General features: G+C 43.7%; 1 protein-coding gene across 3 annotated transcripts in view; it reads left to right on the forward strand.

The window, feature by feature from the left end:
• The window catches only part of IGF2BP3 (insulin like growth factor 2 mRNA binding protein 3), a 133,982-nt gene that overhangs the window by 74,443 nt on the left and 31,875 nt on the right, over positions 1-27,664 (forward strand). For all 3 annotated transcript variants that reach the window (XM_053266140.1, XM_053266141.1, XM_053266142.1), the window contains 4 exons: positions 18,413-18,697; positions 21,953-22,087; positions 24,611-24,733; positions 26,947-27,082. In XM_053266140.1, coding sequence (XP_053122115.1) covers positions 18,413-18,697; positions 21,953-22,087; positions 24,611-24,733; positions 26,947-27,082 — 679 coding nt within the window. The remainder of the gene's footprint in view (positions 1-18,412; positions 18,698-21,952; positions 22,088-24,610; positions 24,734-26,946; positions 27,083-27,664) is intronic.

Genomic DNA, 27,664 nt, shown 5'->3' on the forward strand with positions numbered 1-27,664 from the left:
TGAGCAGTATGACAACCTGTGGTCTCTGTACAGAATCCAAAACCAACTTCAGACTTGCATGAGCAAAGGCACTGGATATCACTGACTTTAGTTCAGTCATCCCTAGCACTGAAAATATGCTGGCTATCATTTATTTTGGTCTTGTCTAGATTTAGTTTATTCAGCCACATAACAGCGACTGACTATGATCAGGTACTAAGCAAGCTCTGCAAGATGTGAGTTAGGTAGTAGCCTAGATAGGAGGGCGGAGAGGGGGCATTTGGTTGATAGCACCAAATTCTGCATAATGTTTCCCCATGCTTTTGCCTCTCGCCATCCCTTAAGGTAAAACTCTTCAGGATTCCACAGGGAATGTCCTTATGATAAAGTGATCAGCCTGTTTCTATTCTTTGGGGCCTCCCCACTACGTACAGATAAAACCCTGTGGATGCTTGCAAGGACCCTCAGTCATTTTGCCATCACTTCATGAGCAATGGTATCAGAGGCTGTAGAAAGAGTACAGTTGACTGTATTGATCTCACTGCTGTGCTTAAGCTGAAAGCCAGAGTGACACGGGACTACAAACTTGATGTGCCTACTTCAACAACTTGCTTTTCAATCTTTTCCCCAAAAAGGTAAAGTTGGTAATAGAATGGTAGTGTCCGGCTGCACCACCCTTTGCTGCCTTAAGCCAGCCTGGCAAGCTCACTGGGTCCAGCCTCAGAGCGGGGGCGGGGAGGGAGTTGAGTGTCACTCTGTTCCTCCTCTGTCCCAGGCTGTGTGCTCTCTGTAGGCTCCCGACACTCAACTCCAGCCTCCTTCTCATCACTGACCGACCCCTTATATGCTTCCGACCCCTTATATGCAAAGCCCACCTCCAATTATAGGGCCAATGCCTCTTTTATTTGCTGTAATTCCCATCCCCTACTGCTGCTGTCCTGGTCTTTCCCTCACCACCTTCTTCCTGCTCAGGCCCCCTCCCCTTGGGAGGCGCACCACCAACAATTCCCATGCACCTCCCTTTCGGCCCTCTCAGGGTGCGTTCCGCCTGCCCCTCCTCGGCTCTGTGGTTGAGGCGTCTGCTTGCCACGAGCCATAGTGGGTCACTGGGGCCAAGTTCCCACCAGTTGGCAGGCTGTTTTCCTGCCCCTCGTCACCGTCCGTCCTCTGTTACTCATCACGCCACACAGCCTTGCTCCTGGAGGTAAGGATGGCCGTTCACTCCGGACACTTCCCCCCCACCCCGAAGTCTCAAGAGTCGGGGCTTGGGTTGCTGCTCTTGTATAAGCAGGAGAAGAAGTCAGCATTCCTGTTGGTCATACCTTTGCAATGTACAACTGTGAAACTAAAGGGTAATAAATATAAGTAGCAACACATGATTCTTGCATTAGTGTCTTGCATTTTATGAAGCCGTTGGAGGGCTTGTGGTCGGTCACAAGGAAGAAGGGATTATTAGTACGATAATATTGTAGGGTTTCAACGGCCCATTTCACCACCAAAGCTTCTCTTTCCACTGCCGAGTAAATTCTTTTGGCTGGTTGCAGCTTGAAGCTAAGATACAATATGGGATGCTCCTTATCTATGTGGTATTGCAATAACACTGCCCCCAAGCCAGTAGCAGAGGCCTCTGTTTGGACAACAAAAGGTACATTGAAATCAAGACTTCGCAGGGCTGGAGCTTCATGTAGCCTCTTTTTGACTTCTTGGAAGGTCTCCAATTCAGTCAGGGTCCTTTTCAACTGTTCTGATACCTTCCGCCATAGGCAATTGGTCAAGGGGCTGATTATGGTATAAACCATAATCTGGTATAAACCAACTGTAATAGCTGACTAAACCTAGAAAGCAACATTATTTCATCGCTTTTGGCTCTGGAACGGAACCCACTGCATCCACTTCCTTGGGTAAGGGTTTTATCTGTCCTTGACTGACTAGGTACCTGAGATCTTACCTCTGAAGCACCTATGAAATTCTTTCTAGGATTTATGTATAGGCTTGCCTGGCCTAGGGCATCTAGCTCTACCCGCAAATGTTCAAGATGTTCTGGCCAGGTGCAGCTATATGTTATAATATCGTCTATGGAGTCCATTGTAAATTTTTGACAGTGGGCTAAGATGTCTTCTACTAGACGGAATGTGGCAGCAGCCCCATGAAGTCCAAAAAGCATCATGGTAAACTGGAACAAGTGCTGAGGAGCGGCAAAAGCTGTTGTCTTCTTGTCTTCCTCGTGAAGAGGCACTTGCCAATACCCTTTCGTGAGATCTAGGGAGGATAATACCTGTGCTTCCCCCAATTGGCTTATTAACACATCTGCGCGGGGCATGGGATAGGCATCAAATCTAGACTCCTTATTGACTTCCTAGAAGTCTGTTTAGAAGCAAACGGTGCCATCGAGTTTTGGAACTAGAACTATTGGGAAGCGCTGATCACTGCATGATGGTTCTATGACTTTAACTTGCAGCATGCCGTCCACTTTTATTTCCATTACCTCCCACCTTTTCCAGGGTATCGGCCTCTGTTGAGCACGTATGATCATACCTGGCTCTGTTTCTGTGGCGTACTGGACTCCTTCTACTCACCTAGGCCACATTGAGAATAAGGGGGCATATTGCAACAGCACGCCCTCAAAGGGTTTTGCCCAGTTCTCCAGCAGGTTGTTGGGGTATCGGGGCCATTCTCATGCCTTCCCTTGTCCTATCCAAAGAAGCTCCCCTTCTGGTAGGCACTTCTCTGACATCCTAATACCATTCTCTGGTATCTAAGAGAGCGCCTTCTTCATTATGAGCCCCACCACCCATTGAGGTCATCTGAGGAGGTCCGTCTCCAGTTACCACCAACTCATTTGGTGACTACACAGAGACAGGCCTTATCGGTCACTGCCCTGAGATTGTGGAATGCGCTCCCTGCTGAGATATGATCCTCCCCATGTCTGGCAATTTTCAAAAAACACCTGAAAACCCATCTTTTCACCCAAGCTTTCTCAGCTTCCTAAATGAGGGGGTTTTAATATCTGGTTTATTTTAAAATTCAAAACCTGATTTGGGGGTTTTTAATCACTGTAATTGTTTAATTGTTTTAAAATGTTTTTAAATTAATTGTTTTTTTTTTAATTTGTTTTAGCTCTTTAATGTTTTAGTGGTTTGTTTTAATAGTAAACCGCCCTGAGCCATTTTGGAAGGGCGGTATACAAATCAAATAAATAATAAATAAATAAATAAATCCCAGGTGAAGGCAGATCTAGACAGGTTGCCTTTCTTTCCACTTCTTAAATAGGTTAATAAGCAACCGTTTGACATCCCGCTGGCCAACACCACATTGGACTTCATACATCTGGGGGCCTACCACCTTCACAACTGGATAGGGTCCTCTCCAGGGTTCACCCTTCCTGCGTAGGAAACACCTTGGCCTGCCCAAGAACCTGTTCCCCAGTTGCAGGATCCGCCGTCAGGCTTTTCAATCGTAGTAATCTTCCTGCTGTTTTGGGGCCTTCACAAGGTTAGCTCAAGCCTGTGTTTGCTTCCCTTGTACTGTGTCCCGTAGCTGCTCCATATAGGTCTCTAGGTTTACAGCCTCGTTCCCTATTGGGGTGTCCCATCCCTCCTCCAGGACATCTAATAATCCTTGGGGCTGTCCTCTGTATAACAATTCAAAAGGGGCATAACCTGCGGAGGCTTGGGGTGTGGACTGGATGGCGAACAGGACAGGGTCCAATAACAAGCCCCAGCGGCCTGGGTGATGGCCTGCCAGCTTCCTCAGCATCACTTTTATAGTCTGGTTATATCTCTCTACCATGCCATCTGTTTGAGGATGATAGATCAACACCACCTTAGACTGAATATCCAGGCTCTTACATAGCTGTTGCATCATGCAGGACATGAATGAAGTTCCTTGGTTGGATATTATTTTGTTGGGTAGCCCCACGTGAGAAAACAAGTGCATCAGGGCCCATGTGACAATGGTGGTTTGCATGGTCTGCAAAGGCACAGCTTCTGGATACCACATGGCATAGTCCACTATGACCAAAGTGTATCTAAAACAGTGAGCGATCCAGGGTAAGGGGTTCAAACGGTCGATAGTTGGGTGCTATGGGGCACAAGGGAACCGGGGCTGGCAACTGGGCGTTTCCTTGCTGACAGATTGGATATGTTTCACAATAAGCATGCATTCCCTTGCTCATGGACGTCCAGAAAAACTGTCTTTGTGGAATACTTAGGATTTTTCACCCTCCCTGGTGGTCCCCTCCAGGGGAATCGTGTGCTGCTCTCAGTACTTAATTAAGCCCTATAACCCTGGAGCACCACCCATTGTCTTGTCTGTCTCCCTCCTTGGATCACCACCCACCACAGGGCCCCCTTTAGTATCTCAAACACCTCGTTCAGTTCCTCCCCCCCCCCCTTGGATTCCTGTTGTATGGGTGATTCTTGGGCTGAGAATCAGAAGGGCTGAAGGGTTTCATCATTCTGTTGGAACTCAGGATCTCCCTCCCAATCCTCCTCGGGTCTGTTCCTGGGATGGGTTGAGTTTGGGTGGATGGCCCTTCTTCTGGATCCTCATCTGTCACAGCACACTCTTCCGTTGTCAGAGGGCAGGAGGCGGTATAGATCATTGACCAGAAGCCCTGGCCATCCCGGCCCAGCAACACATCGTAAGGTAGCTCTTCAGCTACCTTAGGAGAGGAGAGCTGGTCTTGTGGTAGCAAGCATGACTTGTCCCCATAGCTAAGCAGGGTCTGCCCTGGTTGTATCTGAATGGGAGACTTGATGTGTGAGCACTGCAAGATATTCCCCTCAGGGGATGAAGCTGCTCTGGGAAGAGCAGAAGGTTTCAAGTTCCCTCCCTGGCTTCTCCAAGATAGGGCTGAGAGAGATTCCTGCCTGCAACCTTGGAGAAGCCACTGCCAGTCTGTGAAGACAATACTGAGCTAGATAGACCAATGGTCTGACTCAGTATATGGCAGTTTCCTACGTTCAGATCTTTGCGCCTCCAGGATATGCTCTCCTATGGGAAGTCAAATCCGGAAGGATCAAACGGGAAATTGGAGTGCATGTTGATGGAGATGGATATCTCTCCTTTCATCTCAGTGCCCTGGGGGGCCTATCAGGTTTGCAGCATTGAAGTAGTACTACCAGTGTCCAAAAAGCCCGGGCCTCTCCTCTGAGCAACTGTACGGTGGTTACCAGAGGTGAATCTTTGATGATATGTTTGTTCCGTGAGTTTGTATCAATCCAATACGGTGGCCTTTACTTTCTCATAGTTCCCCACCTCCTTTGCTGGTAGGCCTCTCACTGCCCCTTGGGCAGGGCCAGTAAGATAAGGACCCAGTATCACAGCCCATTGGACTTCAGGCCACCTGGCAGCGATGGCGGTCTTCTCAAACATCAGGAATGCCTCTGTCATCATCGGGGGTCAATTTTGTTAACCTGAAAATTGAAGCACTTCCTCCTGGCCCTTCCACTGCCCCTGCAAGGGCTACCATAGTGGGCCTAGCCACCATCCCCTCACTGATTCCTCGGACTGGAAGGCTAACTGCTGCCTCATCAAGTATCTGATGAGCAGTTCTTGTCTGTCAAACAATCATTGACCAAACTGTGCCGAGTTTATAGCGGCTGCTGATGCTTGGTCAGTCATACTCACAAGTTGATGTCGGTATCCTCACTCCCTCTGTTGGACGTGTGCAGGCCCTTTCTCTCCACCAGGATTTCCCCATACGGGCCACCACTGTCCAGGTACACCACACTTTGCTGCCTTAACCCAGCCTGGGTTCAGCCTCAGAGTGGGAACCGGGGGGGAGTTGAGCATCACTTTGTTTCTCCTCTATCCTAGGCTGTGTGCTCTCTGTGTTGGCCTCTCTCCATAGGCTCCCAACACTCATCTATAGCTACCTCCTCAGCACTGACCAACACTTACATGCTTCCCTGCAGACTATGCAAAGCCCACCCCCAATTATAGGGCCAATGTGCTGTTTATTTGCTATAATTCCCCATCTCCTACCTCTGCTGCCCTGGCCTTTCCCTCACCACCTTCCTGCTCAGGCCTCATCCCCCCCCCCCCCCGAGGCACGCTGCCGATGTCATTCTCGTGCGTCCCCTGTCTGCCTTCCCTCCTCCTGGCCCTTGTCGCCATCCATCCTATCTTCCTCCGCTTGCCTCGCTTCTGGAGGTAAGGATGGCTGGTCACAACAGACATGTAGCTAGCCTGAGTTTTCAGATAGCCAGTTAACAGACTTTGGATAGCAGATAAAGGAAATGCTTCTGCCTATAACCCTGGAGAATAGTTGCTGCTAGTTAGTCCTGACAGAACTAAAGAACATTAATTTGATGTAAGACAACCATATTTTGTTCATCTGCATTGTGTATTTGCGGGGGTTGGGGGGGACTACTGCCGTATGTATCAGTGTTCACTTTGGGACCAGTTTGTCTGGGGCAGCTCAGGAGTTCATAGCAGCCATGATTACTATGGGCCTATCTCAAGTGGTCTCGGGGCCGACACACATTGCTAGTCACACGCTTGATTTGGTCTTTGACTCTGATCAGGGTGGTGTTCCGTGAGTGGAGAATCTTGTGATTTCCCCATTGTCATGGACAGACCACCATCTGGTTAATGTTGGACTCACAATCACTTCCCACCTTCTCAAGGGTGAGGGACCTATTAGGATGGTCCGCCCAAAAAAGTTATTGAATCCAATAAGATTTCAAGAAGCCTTGGAGGAATTTAGTGTTGGCTCTGCCGGTGATCCTGTTGATGCCCTGGTGGAGAATTGGAACAGAAAACTTACCAGGGGAGTAGACATTATTGCTCCTAAGCGTCCTCTCCAACCAGCTTCAAAACTGGCCCCTTGGTATATGGAAGAACTACGGGGGCTGAAGCGGTGAGGTAGACAACTAGAGTGCAAATGGAGAAAGACTCGGCTTGAATCCAACAGATTGCAACATAGAGCTCATTTGGAGACCTATGCTCAGGCAATATGTGTTGCAAAGAAACGATTCTTTTCTGCCCATATTGCATCCGCAAGTTCACATCCGGCGGAGTTGTTCAGGGTTGTGAGAGGGCTAGTGAGTGCCCCTCCTCCCTTGAATCAGAATCTGGAACCATCGATTACCCGCTGTGATGTGTTTAACGAATTCTTTATGGGGAAAATCTCTTGTATTCGGGCCGACTTAGACTCCATCTCCACAATTACTCCAGTGTCTGATGTGGAGGTGTCCAGCGACTCCTCTTGTGTGATTAGGTTGGATCCATTCCAGTTTGTGACTCCTGAGGATGTGGACAAGCTTATTGGAATGGTGCGGCCTATCACATGTTCTCTTGACCCTTGCTTGACATGGCTTATATTATCTGGCAGGGGGGTTGTTGTAGAAGGTCTGGCAGAGATTATAAATGTGTCTCTGAGGGAAGGTAAGATGCCTTCTTGTCTTAAGGAGTCAATTATTAGACCGCTTCTGAAGAAGCCTACCTTGGATTCCTCAAAGTTGAGCAACTACAGGCCTGTCTCCAACCTTGTGTGGCTGGGCAAGGTAACTGAGAAGGTGGTGGCCTCCCAGCTCCAAACAGTCTTGGAGGAAACTGATTATCTTGACCCATTTCAAACTGGCTTTTGGGCAGGCTATGGGGTAGAGACTGCCTTGGTCGGCCTGATGGATGATCTCCAGTTGGGAATGGACAGAGGAAGTGTGACTCTGTTGGTCCTTTTGGACCTCTCGGCGGCTTTTGATCCTATCTACCATAGTATTTTTCTGGAACTTCTGAGGGGGTTGGGAGTAGGAGGCACTGCTTTGCGGTGGTTCCACTCATATCTCTCGGGCAGGTTCCGGATGGTGTCCCTTGGAGACTGCTGTTCTTCAAAATCTGAACTTTTGTATGGTGTGCCTCAGGGCTCCATACTGTCTCCAATGTTGTTTAATATCTACAGGAAACTATTGGGAGAGATCATCAGGAGATTTGATGCAGCGTGCTATCAATATGCTGATGACACGCAAATCTATTCTTTATGTCAGTAGCATCAGCAGAGACCATAATCTCTCTATATGCCTGCCTGGAGTTGGTGATGGGCCTGTATGAGGGATAACAAACTGAGACTGAATCCAGTTAAGACGGAGGTACTCATTGTGTGTGGTTGGAACTCAAGAGACCATTTTGATCTGCCTGTTCTGGATGCGGTCATTCTTCCCCAGAAGGAACAGGTACGCAGTCTGGGGTTGTTTCTGGATCCAAGCCTCTCCCTGGTGTCCCAGGTTGAGGCTGTGGCCAGAAGTGCCTTCTATTGGCTTCGGCTGATACGCCAGCTGCGTCTGTTTCTTGAGATGAATGACCTCAAAACAGTGGTACATCTGGTAATCTCCAGACTGGATTACTGCAATGCGCCACTTTATCTCTTGAGGCACCGTTTAATGTGTTGATTCTCTTTATTTAGCAGGGGGAGAGTAATTTGGCCCTATCCACTACCAGCACAGTACCTCCAGTGGCTGTTGCTGGTGTCTCATATGTTTCTTTTTAGATTGTGAGCCCTTTGGGGACAGGGATCCATCTTATTTATTTATTATTTCTCTGTGTAAACTGCCCTGAGCCATTTTTGGAAGGGCGGTATAGAAATAAAATAAAATAAATGTGTTCTATGTGAGGCTGCCCTTGTATGTAGTCCAGAAACTACAATTGGTCCAGAATGCGGCAGCCAGGTTGGTCTCTGGGTCATTTTGGAGAGATCGTATTAGTCCTGTATTGAAGGAGCTACACTGGCTGCCAATATGTTTCCGGGCAAAATAAAAGGTATTGGTTATCCTCTATAATAAAGTCCCTGGGTGTGCGCCCGTGTCTCCCTTGGCTGTTCTGGGCATGCGCAGAGCGCATGCCCAGAACGGCAGAGGGAGAAACGGCCGCAGGCACCAGGCGGCCATGTTGGTCGGCTCGGCCGAGGGGAGGCCGGAGGTGGCCACGGGGAGGGCGGCAGCGGCGGCGGGTCCAGCTCGGCCGCGGGGAGAGGAGAGGCGGCGGGTCGGCAGGCAGCACTCTTGGCAGCGGAACTCACCGTCCACCCAGAAGGCCAAAGGCGGCGGCGGGCAGCACCACCATGGAGGCCCCCACCCACCCAAAACCACCGCAGAAGGCGGAAGGTCTGGCCAGGAGGAGGCGGCGGGGGAGGGCGGAGAAGGCAACTAGCGCCCGTTATTTCAACGGGCTGAAAAATACTAGTAACCTATAAAGCCCTAAACAGCTTGGGCCCTGGGTATTTAAGAGAACATCTTGTTCGTCATGAACCCCACCACCCACTGAGATCATCTGGGAAGGTCTGTCTGAATTTGCCCCCGGCTCGTTTTTAAAAGTCTTTAAAAATGCATCTGTCACCCAGGCTTTTAAGATTGTTTTAATGGTTTTAATGCTGTTTAAAAACATTGTTTTAAAAATTTTAGGTTGTTGTAATGTTTTAAACTTTTTGTTTTTGTTTTAACTAATATTTTACTTTCTGATTTTATTTTGTTGTAAACTGCCCAGAAGCGTAGGTTTCGGGCGGTATAAAAAATAAGTTACAAACATACATACATACAACATACATACATACATACTCCTGGGGATGGAGTTTAAACTCCATGGCAGTAGCCCCTTAAATGCATAACAGTGATACACCAGCTAGTAACCTCCAGGTTGGACTACTGCTATGCACTCTATGTAGGAATGCCCTTGTATGTCAAAATGCGGCAGCCACATTAGTCTCTGGAGTATCCCGGAGAAACAACATTATGCCTGTTCTTAAACAGTTGCACTAGCTGCCAATATGTTTTCAGGCAAAGTACAAAGTACTAGTTATTACCTTTTTTAAAACCCTGAATGGCTTAGGTCCAGGTTACCTGAGAGAGCCCCTTTCTTTACAGGACCCTATTGCTCATTAAGATCATCAGGAGGGGTCCATCTTCAGTTGCCACCAGTTCATCTAGTGGCGACCTAGAATCGGGCCATCTCAGTGGCCCTGGGTTATGGAATGAGTTAACAATGGATATGAGGATTATGTTCCTTGGAGGCCTTCAGGAGAGCCTTAAAGATCCATATTTTTAGCCTGACTTAATATGATCGTTTTAATGGTTTTTTAATTTTAATTTTTTTATTATGTTTGAAGAGTGGTATATAAATTGAATGAATGTATGAATAAATAATAAACTAAAAAAACTACTAACATTCAACTGGCAAGTATAACGGGTATATAGCTTTTTTCACATTGTCACAAAGTTCAAATGCTGCCTTGATCTTCCACGAAGCTTCTAGTAAACTCTATACAGAGTAGTCCTTGCATAACTGAGCTAGTGAGAATACTGACTAACTTTGAGACACCTGTGCTGTGAGAGATAGCTTGTGAACAACTTGCATCTCCTTTTCCCACCAAAGATCTCTGTCCTGTGCTTTCACATTGTATGCAATTTGAGAGATGCGGTAAGAATTTGGAGATTAAACTTTGAAGTTTCTGCCACCTTGTGGCTAACTGAAATTATCAACTTAGCTTTGGGGTGTGTGGGTGGAGTTTTTTGTTTGTGTTTAGTGCGTGCATGGTTTTTGTCTGGTGGGGTTTTTTTGGGGGGGTTTTTTTGTTGGCACATGCATGGTTTTTTGCTTAAAATACATAAACAACTCAATAGTGTCAGTATGGTTTTTCAGCATGGGCAGGAGTTACCAAATTCTAATTAAGGCTATTTTCTTTGCATTGCAGACTTGCCTATCTTGATTTTCCTCAAGCATCTGATGGTGCTGAACTTTCTCTGTTAAGAGATCCATAATCCGTTCATATAACTACATTTCCTAGAATTCTTTGCTGCATAAACACGAGCATAAACCTTTGTGTGTAAGCTCATTTCCATGAGCTTACACACAGTTTACTTGCAATGCTTACATAAGTTAAAGAAGCAGTTTACTTGCAGTGTTTACACAAGTTAAAAGGTGCAATAATAGACTGTCTCTTGCAACATTTGCAATGTCTTTTAGCATCCCATTTCAGAGTAGTAGCATAGTAAATACACTGCTTATAACCTTGCTGTACATCAGGAAAGTATGTAGCTGTACCTCAAATGTGAACTTTAAAGCAAAAGCTAGTGTTGGAAAATGTCTAAGCTGCTTTTGTTAGTACACTATCTTGTTAGAACCAACATGAAGTTAAGAGAAGTACTGAAAGAATAAAAAGATACAAGGACTATTAGCTTCATGATATATTAGAAAGATAAGATTAGGGCTAGGGGTGTGTAAGTCAGGAAAGCATTCCATCTGCCATGAACTCTGTTCTGGATCATTTTATCTATATCAGTGTTTCTCAACCACCGGTCCCTGGACCGCTGCCGGTCCCCGAAGGGTTGAGTGCCGGTCCCTGACTGGGAGTCAAACCCCCCCCCCCTGAAATCAAGGGGCACACTTCCTCAATTTTGCACATGGCACGGAAGAGGAAGAGTATCACGGAGGCATGGGACCCTTCTTGTGCCTTGCCTCCACGTGCTGCTGAGATCTTCCTATAGCTATCTTATTCCCTATCTTTACAGCTTCAAACTGTATGCGATGCGGGGGCATGGAGGAAAAAGTATGGCAGTGGGCGCCACTTGAAGGGCTGCTGGTTCTTGCATGCTCATTGTTTGCAGCCAAAGGTTGGTTGATTGAAACCCAGCTGCCTGTTGTGGTCGAGGCGCCTTGAGAGGGAACACTGTTTCCCTCTTGCATCAGTAGGGCTTGCTTGTATGTTGTTTTCATTGGCCCCATGTAGCTTTTGAATTTTTCCAATGGCCCAGCATCCCCTCTCCATGGAGTAATCACAAGCACCTCCACTCCAGACATACTGGAGACAAATTTGTTCACCCAGGCTTTTAGATTCAGGAGTTCTCAACCTTGGGTACCCAGACGTTGGTGGACTTCTACTCCCATAATCCCGAGCCATAATGGCCAAATGCCATTGTTGTTGGGGGTTATGGGAGTTTAACTGAGGGACCCAAGGTTAAGAACCCCTAATATTCAATGTTTGCAAAAGATTCCAAATTTAATTATTTTAATGCTTATATTATTTTCATTCTAAACTGCCCAGAGATGCAAGTTTTGGGCAGTATAGAAGTCTGATAGATAGACAGACAGACAGACAGATAGACAGACTTGAAACCCCTTTACTAACTGCTGGTCCGGGAAACTGCGCATGAAGAATGTAGCGGTCCTTGAAACTCTGCACGAAGAATTTAGCGGTCCTTGACTCCAAAAAGTTTGAGAAACACTGATCTATATCTATCTATCTATCTATTTATTTATTTATTACATTGTATATCCTGTTATTCCTCCAAGGAGCCCAGAGCAGTGTACTACATGCTTAGGTTTCTCCTCACAACAACCCCGTGAAGTAGGTTAGGCTGAGAGAGAAGTGACTGGCCCAGAGTCACCCAGCAAGTCTTATGGCTGAATGGGGATTTGAACTCAAGTCTCCCCAGTCCTAGTCCAGCACTCTAACCACTACACCACACTGGCTCTCATATACCATCAGATGACTTGTTGAATACTACGAATCAGTCACTGCTAATGCAGTAACTGACAGCTTAATTTGCATTTATGTAGTATTGTAATTAGGTATTTGCCTGGTTGCTCGTGGGGGAATAAGAGTTGCCTCTGGGCAACCAGGTGCAGCCCCACAACAGTTGCGTGTGAGCAGCAAAAGTGAGGGACCTTGCCAAGAATGGCTGGCTGCTTGCCTTTTAAAGAAATACAGAATGAGAGTTACTTGTTCTACTGTATCTTCTGTGCTCACTCTCAACTTGAGCTGAACTCATCTGAAGTGGGTCTAGGGATGGTGACTTTTTTTTTAAAAAGAGAGATATCACTTTATCTCTCCTTACCTTGCTAATTTAAAACTGTTCTATACTGGGAATAAGCCACAAATAACAATCCTTGTTAACTGCCACATAACAAATTGTTCTCTGGGCAGCTCATAACACAGCATTAAAACATCAAATAAAAACACACCACACATTAAATCTAGATTTAATGTATACTCTAGTACATTAAAGGAAATTATTGGGGCATGACTTTCAGTTTAAACAGATTTGAGATGAGACTGGGATGCCGGGCAAGTTAGATGGGACTTTAGAATATTAAAGTTCCTTGCATTTCCTTTTATATTTGACTGTGTTAGATAGGCAGAAAGGAAAAGAACTTATGAAAATAGTTCATGTGCATTTTGCAGCATGAATGCATAGACTGTTATGTTTATATCCTCTTTGTCCAAGGAGCCCAAAGCCATCAGTGTTACATGGTTTTGTTCATCCTCACAACAACCCTGTGAGGTAGGTTAGGGTAAGAAATAAGTAACTGGCCCAGAGTCAGTGAATAGTGATTTGAACTTGCATCACCTCTGTCCTTGTCGAACGCTCTAATCATTACACCATGCAGGCTCTCCCAGAGAAAGTTTCTATAGAAAGTGAAACTTCAAATGCTAATGAATGTTGAGAATGCTAACTTCGATAATAGTTTGGTAAAAACTCAGGGCACAGTCCAGCCAGAGAAGCATTTCTAAGTCCCATTGATTGCAGTAGAAATGGTATAAGCACATATTTATTCCCTGAAATGAATGTGTCTTAAAAGTGCATTCTTTTGGCCTGGTTCATAGACAATGCTTCCCTTTGGCCTCGTTTGTAGACAATGGTTTATCATTACATGCATCAGCCTGGTGAACCTCGAGTTCATGTACTCACCCTACCCCATTTTCCTTTTTCACACATGGAGAAAAGTTTGGAAGCTTCCACTTGTAGTTGATATGAGAAACTGTAGTCCCCCCCACCGCCCCATCTAAATATGTCTTGTACACACCACTAATGAATCCATTTATTAAACTGTGGTTTGATATCCTGGTTTATTTCCAAACTCTGGTTATACAAACCATATTTCCCATACTGTGCCTGCTTTGCTTGGAAGTTTCTCCATGCAGCTATGTACACAATCACACAGAGGGAAAACGTGGTCACAATTGTGAGTAAATGACCCTGATGTGCAGATTTTTAAGTCGCGTTCTATGCATGTGTAGCTCTTCATATGTTAGAGCAAAAGCAGCAAAACCAGAATTGTGGGCTTCCTCACCTTCTTCATTCTCCACTGTTTATACAAGGTCTGTGTTAGCCCTTTAGGTGGAGAGAGAAATTGCTCAAAGTCAACCAGGGAGCCCGTGATTGAGCTGGAGTTTGGATGCAATGGCCAGTGCCAGTGTTTAGCTTTATAACTAAATCATACCTACCTATGTAATAACCCCTGCTAACTTGGCAAAAGGGTACATTTTAAAGTGGCAGCTCTTATGCTTAGCAGGGAGATAGCAATTGTTGCTTGCAAGGAGGAGGCTGTTGCTGGTGTCTGTCTTGTGTTTCTTTCATTATTGGGAGTATTTGGGACAGGGAAGTACCTTCCTATTCCTTTTGTTATGTAAGCCATTTTGAGAACTTCTTTGTTTGAGAAGCAGTATATAAATATTTCAAATAAGTGTTTGGCTGACGGAGCTGCAGTCGTCCCCCACCACCCGGACCGCTAATGGAGGCTGTAGATGTCGTCCTTGTGTATGGAACAGGAACAGTATGGCCCAGGGTTTGTGCATGTAGAATCATGGTTTAGCATTGCATCGGAACTGAAACAATGATTTACTTGATCATGCTTTCAGTTGTCCAGTGATCAACTTAGCAGGAAAGTAAGCGAGATTTCAAGACGTTAGCTCTGTGATGAACCTATTAATTGCAAGCTGAAGCTGCATGAACAAACAGGACTCTTTTCTGTACCAGAACATTATTATTATTATTATTTACATTTTATATCCCACTCTTCCTCCAAGGAGCCCAGAGCGGTGTACTACATACTTAAGTTTCTCCTCACAACAATTCTGTGAAGTAGGTTAGGCTGAGAGAGAAGTGACTGGCCCAGAGTCACCCAGCAAGTATGATGATTGAATGGGGATTTGAACTCGGGTCTCCCTGGTCCTAGTCCAGCACTCAAGTCAAACAATTGGTCCATCTACCTCAGTATGGTCTACACTGACTGGCAACGGCTCTCCAAGGTTTGAGGTAGGAGTTTTTCCCAGCCCTACCTGGAGACACCAGGGATTGAAGCTAGGATCTTCAGCATGCAAGCAGATGCTCTACCACTGACCTATAGCCCTGTCCCTAAATGGAAGACCTTCCTGCAGACAATGCTGACATGTAGTCACACATCCGAATGCAAACCATGCTTGGCAAAGGGGACAATTCATGCTTGCTATTGCAAGACTTATTCTCCATCCCAAAATTCCAACATTAGTACTTAGCATTAGTAGTTGGAATTTCAGTGTCTCCATTCATTTGGTATTTGCAAGCCCCATATGAGGGCACTGGACTCAAAGGCAGAAAACGTTATTAATTGTGGCTGGTAGTGGGTAAAAAGATAATCGCTTTAGATTACAGATTTCATTTTGATAAAACATAGGCTGTGCTATGTGTCTTGAAGCTCATGGCAAGGAAGTGTTCTAAAACAGTTCTGTGTGTCCTGAGATGCAAGACTTGAATGCTCACCTCTCTTGCCTTCATCCATGGAGGAACCTGAGGCAGGTAGCAGCAATTTTCTCTTCCAAGGTGCTTCATTGTTTTCCAAACTGAATTTCCTATTTTGACAGCTATTTTAACAAGCTTTTAGAAAAAGGGTATATAAAAATCTGCCATTGAAGCGAGGTTGATTTTAAATAATGCTGCCATGTGATAGTGGTTAATTGTGTTTGGTCTCGAGGTGATAAGCACAGATTTCAGCTTGCTTCTTGGCTTAAGTTACCTGAAGTATAAAATCCTTGTTTCTTTTCCCCCCCTTTTGCCTTATTTGTATGGTGAATTGTGATAGAAGCATTTCTCCCTACTTGAACAATTCATATATTTCAGTACTTTTTTCGGATAAGAAAAGTTTAGATTAACATACTGGCTGACATCTTGACTAAATTTACTTAAAGTCTTATTGAAATTAAAAGGTCAGCCTAAGCATTTAATTTCAATGGAACTTCCTCAAGTAAACTTAGTTGGAATATCAGCCATTATACCTTATCAAGGGCAATCGTTTAGTGGCCTGCAATGAGCAACTTCGTTTTGATTGAAGATTCGTTTTAAGTAAAGTTAACTTGCTTGATCTAAATTGTACTCTGACCCTTTAAGGTCAGGGCAGATAGAAAGACAGATAAATTGTACTTTCAACATAAGACTCCTGTGTAATCTGTCATCACAGCACTTAATGTTTGTTCATATTAAAATTCTATTATAAACTGCAACACTCAGAAGCAGCTCAGTTGCTATGGAAACATTTCTAAATTTTCTTTTAACTTCCTGAAATTAACATCATTGGTTACTTGTCTTGAAGATGTTTATTACTGTTTGCTTTTAAATATGCAATGTGGTTGAATTTCAGAAGTAACCATAACTGGCCACAAAAAAATAGCCAAGTCCCTTTCTTTATATTCACTGTCATGTTACCTTTGCGAAGTGGACTGAGAAGCTTTTTTAAAAGTGGTAGATCTCTTTTATTTAGTAGGGAAGCAGCAATATTGTCCCTATTCAACCCAGCATAACATTCATTTCCGTGGCTGGTGTTTTCCTTGCTTTTGTTAAAGATTGTGAGCCTCTTTGGAGGACAAGTTGAAAAGTGGTGTAGAAATATTCTTGATGATGTGTTGCAAAGGTCTTTGCATTGTAAAAAAGGGAGAGAAATATAAACTACTTGGTGCACTTGACAAAACAAGCATTTGAGTTGTGCTCTGTGGTAAATGCTTTCCTACATGAGATTACCTCAATGCAGAAAATATATAAAACTTGTAGGTGAGGCCCATTGTTGACCAGGCAAAGTCATTATGCATAGATTTACTTACAGGAAAGTTCAAGAAATTAAATGTATTTTTATTTATTTATTTATTTATTTATTAAAAATTTGTTCAGAACAGTAACAGTTCAAATCTGATAATTCAGAATTTCTTCTAAAAATACAAAAAAAAACCAACCCCACAAACCTTTCCCCAACATAGTGTGGTGTAAAAAGTAGTCCATCCAGCTAATTGGAGTGGTGGGATTGTGTATGCAAAATTTGGTAACTGTAGGTAATCAGAGAAGTATGACTTATTTTCTCACTCATTCATTCATTCTCTCTCTCTCTTCAAAACATATACAGTGGTCCCTCGACTTACAAACTACTCGACATAAGTATTTTTCGAGTTACAAACGGCAGTTTTAGATCCGGTTTTAGATGCGGTTTTTTCGACTTACAAATTTTTAGATGGGGTTTCCTCGACTTACGAATTTTACATGCGGTTTCCTTGACTTACGAATTTTACATGCGGTTTCCTTGACTTGCCTGCCTGTTTACTGCCTGTTTATTCTTGAAAAGAAATGTTCCTGTGCAGTTTGCAAGCCTTACTGGGGGTCTGGGTCTTTTTTCTAGGCTCCGGAACGCATTAATCCGTTCCCAATGCATTCCTATGGGAAACCGCTTTTCGACTTATGAACTTTTCGACGTACAAATGTGCATTCGGAACGGATTAATTTCGTAAGTAGAGGGACCACTGTATAATAGATGTGAAGCAGCCCTGAAATGTTGAGTGAGTTCAGCTTAGTCGGATCATATGCAGTTGGGTATACCTAAGTTCATTGAAGTGAATTGGCTTAGGTACACGTAACTCTGCATAGGATCATAGATCTCTGCTGATAAAGAAAAGCTTAGATCAGGGGTGTGCAACTCAGTTGGGTAGTGGGCCAGATTTGATCCCATGGTGGCTTTTCCTGAGGCTTGCTGCCTTCACACAGGTTAGTCAGGTGAGCTCAGCGTGCCTGATCAGGCCCACGGGCCGGCAGTTTTTGACACCCGAGGTCGAGCTTGAATGATGCAACTAATATCCAGAAATGGCAGTAGTATCTAATTGTGCCTCAAAGATATTTCAGCCATGAACTGAAATCCCAGAGGAGTCAACATCTCTGCACATCATTTTTTTTGCCTCAGTAAAGTTTATATCACCCATTCTCATTTAAAAGAGAACCTTACCATTTTATTGGGATGTTTAAATGTGACATCAGAATCTTACTGATTATAATAGTAACACAGCTGTTTGCAACTGTGGTTTGAAAAAAACCAACTTGTTCCAAACTATTCTTTGTAGATACAACTTATGTGAAGTTATTTCCTACTTGGGGAATATGAAATTGTATACTACCTGATATACTGTTGTACTATACTGTTTATACTTGTGGAGAAGGAAGAAGAGATCTTCAGTGTGCTTTTCTTATTTGTAACACAATTATGTTTATGAAAGTGTGTTCTACACTGCAGTTGTCATTTTGTTAAAAAGCAGTACATAAATATTTATAGTAGTAGTGTGTTACTTGGAGTACAAGTTTTTTCTCAGTGGATGTTTTGGTGTTCTCCTAGCTCAACTTGTAATATTTTTTCTGTTTGCGAACCTATACAGAGCAATAGAAAAACTGAATGGATTCCAGCTTGAAAACTACGCATTAAAAGTTGCATATATTCCTGATGAAATGGCGGCACAACCACCTCCTCAGCAGCACCCACAGGGAAGACGTGGTTTTGGACAGAGGGGTCCCCCCAGACAAGGCTCACCAGGTGCAGCTACAAGGCAGAAGCCACAGTCTGATGTTCCACTACGTATGCTGGTTCCCACCCAGTTTGTAGGAGCCATCATTGGAAAAGAAGGTGCCACCATTAGAAACATCACAAAGCAAACACAGTCCAAGTAGGTGTCTGTTAAAATTTGCTGCCAGTTCCAAAGTGTGTCCTTGTTTGAATAGTTGAATTTCTGTCATTGAAGAAACTTCTGTTTCTTAATTTAAATTGACGTCCACTAATGTTGAAAGAAGGCTGTCTGTGACAAAATGGATGGAAAGAAAATAATTTTTACTGCTTCATCTTGCAAGTCAGATACGTCTGAATACCATTTGGGGGCATTTTTATTTTTCAGCATATTGTCAAATTTTGATTAAAGGAGTATCTCATAATGTTAAAGGTATAGTAGTGAAAACTCCAACACCACATATAAACGGAGTGCATGGAAGATTATTGACAGGAATAGGCAACATGAGGTCTGCATGATTTTGTACACTTGCTTCTACAGTTGGTCACACATTAGGGGTGTGCACAGACCAGTTTTTGTGGTTTGATTCGAATTCACCAGTACACAAATAAACCAGCCAGTCCGGGCCATTCGATCAACCTGGTTCAACTGTCTTAGGGGCTTATAAATTGCTTTACAAACAATGGGGATCCTGCCTTTAAAAGGCTTCTAAGGGTGGCCAGTGGGGGCAGGTGACAGTGAGAGGGCAACTTTTCAAAAATAGTGCTTACAGTTCCTGCAGAGATGGTACAGTGCTGATCTCCGCACATCTGCGGAGGCTGGAACCGTGCGGCCAATGCCAGAGGTTCAGTAAGCACCTACTTCTAAAGGTGCCCTCTCACTGGCCACCCTTTAAAAGCCTTTTAAAGGCAGGATTTCTCTTTACAAGCATAGCCTATTGGACCACGTTGAACTGGTCTGCAACAGACTGGGTGTGGTCCGGTTCAATCGTGGACCAAACTGCCTCTCCTGGAGGCCAGTTTGGTTTGTGATCAACCCCGCCTGGCCAGGTTCGTTGCAGACTGGTTCGTGCACACCACTATTACATATGTATAATGTGTGTAACCTGCGCTTCTGCTGTTGATTGCCAATATTATAACAGTCAAGGACTTAATGCATGAAGTGATGGCATCACTACTTCACAGAAAATGAGAGTGCTGCTGCTATTTTATTTGCAGAGATTCTTGGAGTTGTAAAGTATCTCAATTTGTCAAAGATGTCTAGTTTGTTATAGCAATTACTTTGAAAACAAACACTTTTTATCATGTAGTTTAGCAGTGGTAGGTTCTTAGGAGTCTTCTCATTTGGATGCTTACAATTTTATCCACTGTCCCTGTTTTTCTTCTGATGCTTTTTCCTCATGGCAGGGGCTGTGCCAAGCAAATAAGGGCACCTAAGTCAACAGTGCTTTCCAGGGCAAATGAAAGTTATATGGGCAACAAGGCAAAGTGGTGGTGTTATTCATTTTCAGTAATGCACAGACTAAAGCCAAGTAATGGTGGTGGAGGAACAGGCCTAGGAGGCCATACTGTGTTGGCCTCCTAGGCAATTCTTGGTCATTGATATGGCCTCTAGACATAAACATTTCCGATACCTAATCTACTAGACAGTAAAGATCTGTTTAAGAAACTGTTTTTTCAACTAAAAACACTCCTGAGATGTCCAAGTTAGCTTCATCTAAATTGTTCTGCAATCCTCTCCTCCCCTTAACTCTGAGAGGAAAACATTATGTGTATTCAGTTTACTAGTAATGATTAACAAGTGTATGTGAACCATTTGGTGTACTCACTAAAATATCTCTGACCTATCTGTAGTTTTAAAAAAAAATATTGCTGAGCCTTATTTGTCGTGTTTGTATATGACTTCTAAAAATAAGCTTCTAACAGCGGTGAACACAAGACAATAAAAACTGCTGCTCTTGAGTTACTCAAAGCAATAGATCTGGAAGATGACACTACCCGGATTTGTTGAAAAGCTATATTACAGTTACTTAGCCTAGTGACAAGGAACTGACCAGGGCTGGTTTACTGCCTTGGTGTTTGCAACACAGAGAATGATTTGAGATTTATATGGGCTTATAGGAAGATGGTGCAAAATGAAGACACTGCCAGGATATGTTCCTTAATGACACTTGCTTTAAGACTGTCAATAAGCATGTGGATAAAGGTGATCCAGTTGACATAGTATACTTAGACTTCCAGAAAGTTTTTGACAGAGGTCCTAACGGCTCTTGAGTAAACTTAGCAGTCATGGGATAAGAGGACAGGTTCATGTGTGGATTGGTAACTGGTTGAAGGACAGGAAAAAGAGGATAGGAATAAATGGACAGTTTTCACAGTGGAGGGAAGAAAGAAGTGGGGTCTCCCAAGGATGTGTACTGGGATCAGTGCTCTTTAACTTGTACATAAATGATCTAGAAGTTGAGGTAAATAGCAAAGTGGCAAAATTTGCAGATGGCACTAAACTATTTAGAGTAGTGAAATCTAGGACAGATTGTGAGGCGCTCCAGAAGGATCTCTCCAAACTGAGTGAGTGGGCAACCAAATGTCATACGCAGTTCAAGGTAAGCAAGTGTAAAGTGATGCATATTGGGGCAACCCCCCCCCAGCTTTATATATACACTCACTGACGGGGTCTGAGCTTTCAGTGACTGACCAGGAACCAACAAAGGAAGTTCTTTTTCATACAGTGCATAATTATTCTATAGAATTCTCTGCCATGGGAAGTGATGATGGCCACTAGCTTGGAAGGCTTTAAAAAGGGCTTAGACAAATTAATGGAGGACAGGTTTATCAATGGCTACTAGTCTGTTGGCTATAGGCCACCTTCAGCTTCAGAGGCAAGATGCCTCTAAATACCACTTGCAGGGGAGCACAGCAGGAGAGAAGGTATGCCCTCACCTCTTACCTGTGGGAGAGGCATCTGATAGGCCATTGTGTGAATCAGGATGCTGGACTGTATATGCATGGGCTGATCCAGCAGGGCTGTTCTTATGGAGTTGGCCAAATTACCTGCCAGATTAAATGTGTAGCTTTGACTTTGTGGGATTTGGCTAGATATAGAAACACAAGGTAGAATGATTTCATGCCCTTCTCCAGTAAAGGAGACCCATGCACAGAACTAGCTTTCCACATGCATGCTAGGCTGATGCAGATGTGCATGCGTATCCACCATGTGCATGCTTTGTGATACTCATCTGGACCCCAACCCCATTGAAGCCCATTGGGTGGGTGGGCTTTTCAGAATGAATATCCACATCTGGAGCAGCAAGTTGTTACACATAATTTGAACTGGATTGTGGCCCATTATTTATAAGCAATAAAGCAGATCGAACTGCTCTCTGAAGACTGCATGCAATTTGTTTATTTTACTTTTCAGAATTGATATTCATCGTAAGGAAAATGCAGGTGCTGCTGAAAAACCAATTACGATTCATTCTACTCCAGAAGGGTGCTCAACTGCTTGTAAAATTATCATGGAGATAATGCAGAAGGAAGCGCAAGATACTAAATTGTGAGTAAATTGTGTTTTATTATGAGAATATTACATTTTGTTTTACCATTTATTCAAAATAGATAGTACTCATTATTCAGAAAACTATAAATGATCTGGAAGGGAATGTCCGGTTTTGATCTTTGTGCTTATTTGTATTGCATTTTGTAATGCGAAATGGCAGGAAAATATGATCAACCTGCCTGCTGAGGAGGTAGTTGTCTCAGGCAGCAGATTGGTGGGAATGCTAGATTTAACCACCTCCTACTGACCTCACGAATCACTCCTTTGGCAAGCAGCCACAGTAGTGGTGGTGGTGCTGCTGCGCCGCTCTTCCTCCTGCTGCTCAGCTGCTTCCTTGCAGGTAGGCAAGGAGATGGGGGAGTTGGAGAGCTATGTCTCACCATGCTACCTTTAAGGCACTGGGCTTGGCCAAACTCAGTTTTGAATTTTTCAACACCTACTTCGTATAGTTCAAAAAATACATGTTTAGAATATGGGTGGTTGATTCATTTCAAGTGAATTTTGTAACATTTGAAAATAACTATATGTATTCCAGTGGAAATAATGCCTGAGCACTTCAATGTCATCCAGACAAATTGCCATAGTGGGTACTACTTAGTCCACCTAGCAAAAAATTGTCAACAGCGGTAAACTATCAGTCTTAGAAGAGGGGTAATGTAGTTAAACTGAATGTTCAATAATTGGAAGAAGGACATGTTGAAAAGAAATGTGTTAGCTATGTGATGAAGCATTTTGGATTTTAGGGGGAAAGAAATTTAATGCAAGGTGTATTTAATGTGCCATCTGTAGACCATGGGTTTAATAGTCAGTTAAAAGTCACATTGACATTAAAGAAAGAAAAAGCACTCCTTGGGCCAACTGTTACATTATCATAGTAATGTGATTGCTGCTTCCCTGTGGCTCCATCCCACAACTTTGTAGTAATGTAGGACTGTAGAAACAGTTTTGAGGAGAGGGAATTGCATGTTAGCATCAGAGGTTGGCTTAGGGAAGGAATTGGCATTGGTTTCTGCTCCCCAGCCCCCCCGATATGGCTTTTATACCCACATGTTACCACAGTCATGTAGGGTGAAACCTTGGAATACAGGCACTTTCCTTATGAGGCAAGGCTACAACACCTGGGGCTATTTAGTTTAGAAAAAAAGACTGCGGGGAGACATGATAGAGGTCTATAAAATCATGCATGGTGTGCAGAAAGTGGATAGAGAGAAAATCTTCGCCCTCTCACATAACACTAGAACCAGAGGTCATCCCATGAAATTGATTGCCAGGAAATTTAGGAACAATAAATGGAAGTATTTTTTCACACAACGCATAATGCACTTGTGGAATTCTCTGCCACAAGATGTGGTGACAGCCAACAACCTGGATGACTTTAAGAGGAGGACTTTAACTTCATGGAGGAGAGGTCTATCAATGGCTACTAGTTGGAGGGCAATAGGCCACCTCCAGCCTCAAAGGCAGGATGCCTCTGAGTACCAGTTGCAGGGGAGTAACAGCAGGAGAGAGGACATGCCCTCAACTCCTGCCTGTAGGCTCCCAGGGGCATCTGGTGAGCCACTGTGTGAAACAGGATGCTGGACTAGATGAGCCTTGGGCCTGATCCAGCAGGGCTGTTCTTATGGTAATAGCTAGGAATGTGCACGAACCATCTCTCAAATGGTTCGGTGGTGGGGGGTTACCTTTAAGGAGCAGGAAGAGTGCCGTTACCACCACCATCCCACTGCATTTCCCTCACCAGCGCAGACGTGGGGCCATATTGGGAGGGGGGTGTTTGAGGAAGAGCGTGGTGGGAAAAGAAGATTATCTCCTCACCGCATTTAGTCTTCTATCTATGTGGAATATGCCCATGTCATCTTGGACTGTTCTGTTGCTGGACTGTACAACTTTAGCCCTCTTGCAGATGTTGGACTAGTACTCGCATAATCCTTGACTATTGGCTACTGTAGTTGAATTATGGGAATTGCAGTCCAAAAGCAGCTGGAGGGCCAAAGGTGTGCAGCCCTTCTTTATTGCAATTGTAGTCCAAGCCTTAATCTTGCTTGAAATAATAAACTAAAACTGTAAGAGCATGTATAGTCATTTGTGTTACGAAGTACCTACAAATTCACTGTTCACCTCCAGGTGAACAGGTGGCTCAGAGAGTGTGTGACTATTCAGTAGAATAGATAGTTTTCCTTGGAGATAGGGAGCACATGAAGCCAAGCAGCCCAAGTCTGTTTGGATTCCTGCTCAAAGGTGGGAGAAATCTGTGGTCACTAGGTGCAAAGGAATTTTTCTCCTAACTCAGAAGTTATGGTGTGAATTTGCTTTTTTCAAAATTGCTTTACTATTTAGTTATGTCTGTGGGTTGCCATTTTATGACTTTAGTATGAAGTTTTAGTATGACAGTTTGGAAATCTCCTGATTATATAGTTAACAATCTGGAGTTGACTCATTGTGCAGTAATTCACTGTCTTAATTTGTGGTTGATAGTAAATTATGACTCTGAGTTCATGCAATTATCTGGACTGCTTATAGTACAGAAGAAATTCCCTTGAAGATACTAGCACACAACAATTTTGTTGGCCGACTCATTGGCAAAGAAGGACGGAATTTGAAGAAAATTGAACAGGACACAGATACTAAAATCACAATATCTCCGTAAGTGTTGAATGATCTCACTGCTAAATGATGTGTGTGAGAGTGAAAATGTTGGTCTATCAGTGAAGTATTGTGAGGGTCCCCGTGCCCCATATCAACCACAGGGCTAAAAAGAAACCCACAAAGGAGCAGGTCAATAAACAAGAAAGTCCAGTTTTGACAGAGGTTACAATAAAACCTGTTTTAGGAAATGATATGATGAGCCAGTGACTAAAAATAATGTTTTTATTGGAATTTGTTTAATGGCAGTAAGGTTTCCTGAAAGTTAGCATTGCTAGGAATATAGTTGTTTTTATGGCCAGTGTCCTGTATGTGTGCAGGGAATGCTTCTGCACATACATATAGAGAGCCAGCGTAGTGTAGTGGTTAGAGTGCTGGACTAGGACCGGGGAGACCTGAGTTCAAATCCCCATTCAGCCATGATACTAGCTGGGTGACTCTGGGCCAGCCACTTCTCTCTCAGCCTAACCTACTTCACAGGGTTGTTTGTGAAAGAGAAACTCAAGTATGTAGTACACCGCTCTGGGCTCCTTGGAGGAAGAGCGGGATATAAATGTAAAATAATAATTAATAATAATAATACATAGATGGGGGGAAGCAATTTTTGGTCATCTCTCGCTTTTCCTAGCTAGCTTGTCTGTGCCTTCTGAAAATATGTTAGAGGGTTGGGGGACCAATTTATCCCTTAGGAACATATTTTCATGAGGCACCAGCAGCTGCCAAGGGAAGGAAGAATCGCTGAAAATCATCCTATCATTCCCTATTCTACACAATTTTTAGTTTGGATATGGCCAGTAAGTTACTCAAATGCAGCAATCAAATATATATGACAGATATTTGCTAGTTGCTACCTCCTGACTTTTGGATCCTGTTTACTACAAAGCTTTTGGTGGGGGATGCGTACATATCCACACACCCTTCAATTGCCTAAATCAAATTAAGTGGGCTGTAGTCCACGTGGCTACTCCCCTAGCATTCATTACATATGTTAATATTTCCCAAATGAACAATATGTTTTGGCTTTGATTTTATGTAGCACTTCTAAGGTGCCTATTGCTTTGCGGTCTCATAATGTCCCCACAACATCCCAGTAACAGAGGTCACTCCTGTTTTTCTGTTACAGGTGAGAAAAGAGGCTAAAAGGGCTCAAGATCCCTTTGTACACTTGTGACTGAACAAGCATTGGAATCTGTAGGACTTGTAGGTCCCAAGCCACTCACCTGTCATAGTATTCATATACTGCCAGTTATGTGAAACTCGTTGAAGGATTTTTGTTTTGTTTTCAGTCAGCAATAGACATCATACTAGTCTGTCTTGAACATACTCGTACCTTTTAAAAAAAACCATCTTCTTACTATACTCAACAATATTGAAATTGAGCCTGATTTTTGGCAATAGTCAAAAATTCACCACTTGCTCCATGGCTATGTCATTTTTTAAGACTTCACTGTTTGGAGAACTTTCTCTTTCCTGACCCATGTTTGTTTAAGGAAAAGGTATATATGCAAATATGCCTTCTTCATCAGATTACAAAACATTATGGATAGAATCACTCATCCCACCAGCTGCTGGCTATGGAGCTGATCATCCAGGCTTCCTGTTTGCTCTTGTAAAACCTACAGAGACCAGCTGCTTCACAGGCTGAGCTCCTGGAACAGGACATTGCTTTGCAGTGATCAGGGAGATGCTTCTTCTTTGGTAACTGGATAGACAGGAAGAGAATTCCTTCCTTTAAGGGAGAGGCAGTATTGCAAGAAATAGGCTGTTTTGTGCCTTTTTCAGCAGGTACACTAGGCAGGAGTCTGTAGTGTCTCCTTCCCCAACCAGTGTTCTCTATAATTTTTTTTCATCTGTGCGGAATGAATTTTGTTCTGCGCGGCAGTATCAAGGCAGTGTGTGCACACATGCATTCAGAATGGGGCCTTCCTGATTCAACCTGAGCAGGATATAAAATTAACTGAGCGGACATCAAAAAACATGTGAGTGCAAACCTTAGAGGGAGCACTGTCCCCAACCCCTCAGACAGTGTGCTCTGCCTCTCTGTTTTCCAGACAAGTGACAGTTGCAGAGATTGGCTCTTTGGGGTTACTTCTTCCTGCAATGGTAAATAGACCATGCAGATGGGAATAAGTCTTCCTGGTGTAATTGCTTTTTGGTTCAGCTTTCATTACTACCATTGCATGCATAGTATTTTATTGCTTTCTGCTTTGTAGATTGCAAGATTTGACGCTCTATAACCCAGAAAGGACCATTACAGTTAAAGGCAGTATTGAAACATGTGCCAAGGCGGAGGAAGAAATAATGAAGAAAATCAGGGAGTCCTATGAAAATGATATTGCTGCTATGAATGTAAGTGCACTCATTTCTTATAATTCTTATTTATCTTCTGATAAGAGAATGTGATAGCTTTCCTTCAGTGGAGCAAGACATGCAGGAGAGGAGAGGATTGTTACCATCAGCTTCAGAGAAATGCTACAAATTTTGTCCTTTCTGGTGGGAGTACTTACACATTAAAGAAAACACAAGCATGCACCAAACCTGGTTTTATCCATTCACAGTGAGGGAGGTCATCCACCCAAAGAAAATGGCTTAAAGTCACATGGCCTAGATGCTGCTATACTGTAAAATCTCTCCCTACCTTTGGAGAAAAGGTCCTGATCCCTGTTCAGAATTCTCCTTTTTAACCCCCTGTCTTATATCTGCTATCAACTTGTTAACCTTCCGGTGTGTAATAGGTAGCATGCCTGCACCTGAACAGATACTTCCCTCTTAATTATCCAAGTCTAGCAAGGATAGGCTCCTGCTCATTGTGGGGGTGTCAGGAACTTGTACTGACTTAAGTGTATTTTCATCCCATATGCAATCTGATTCTGCCTCAGAAGCACATGCCCTAACCCCTATAATTGTGGGAAATATTCCTCCCATTGAGTA

This window comes from Hemicordylus capensis, chromosome 6, assembly GCF_027244095.1.
Source record: "Hemicordylus capensis ecotype Gifberg chromosome 6, rHemCap1.1.pri, whole genome shotgun sequence".
Lineage (NCBI taxonomy): Eukaryota > Metazoa > Chordata > Lepidosauria > Squamata > Cordylidae > Hemicordylus > Hemicordylus capensis.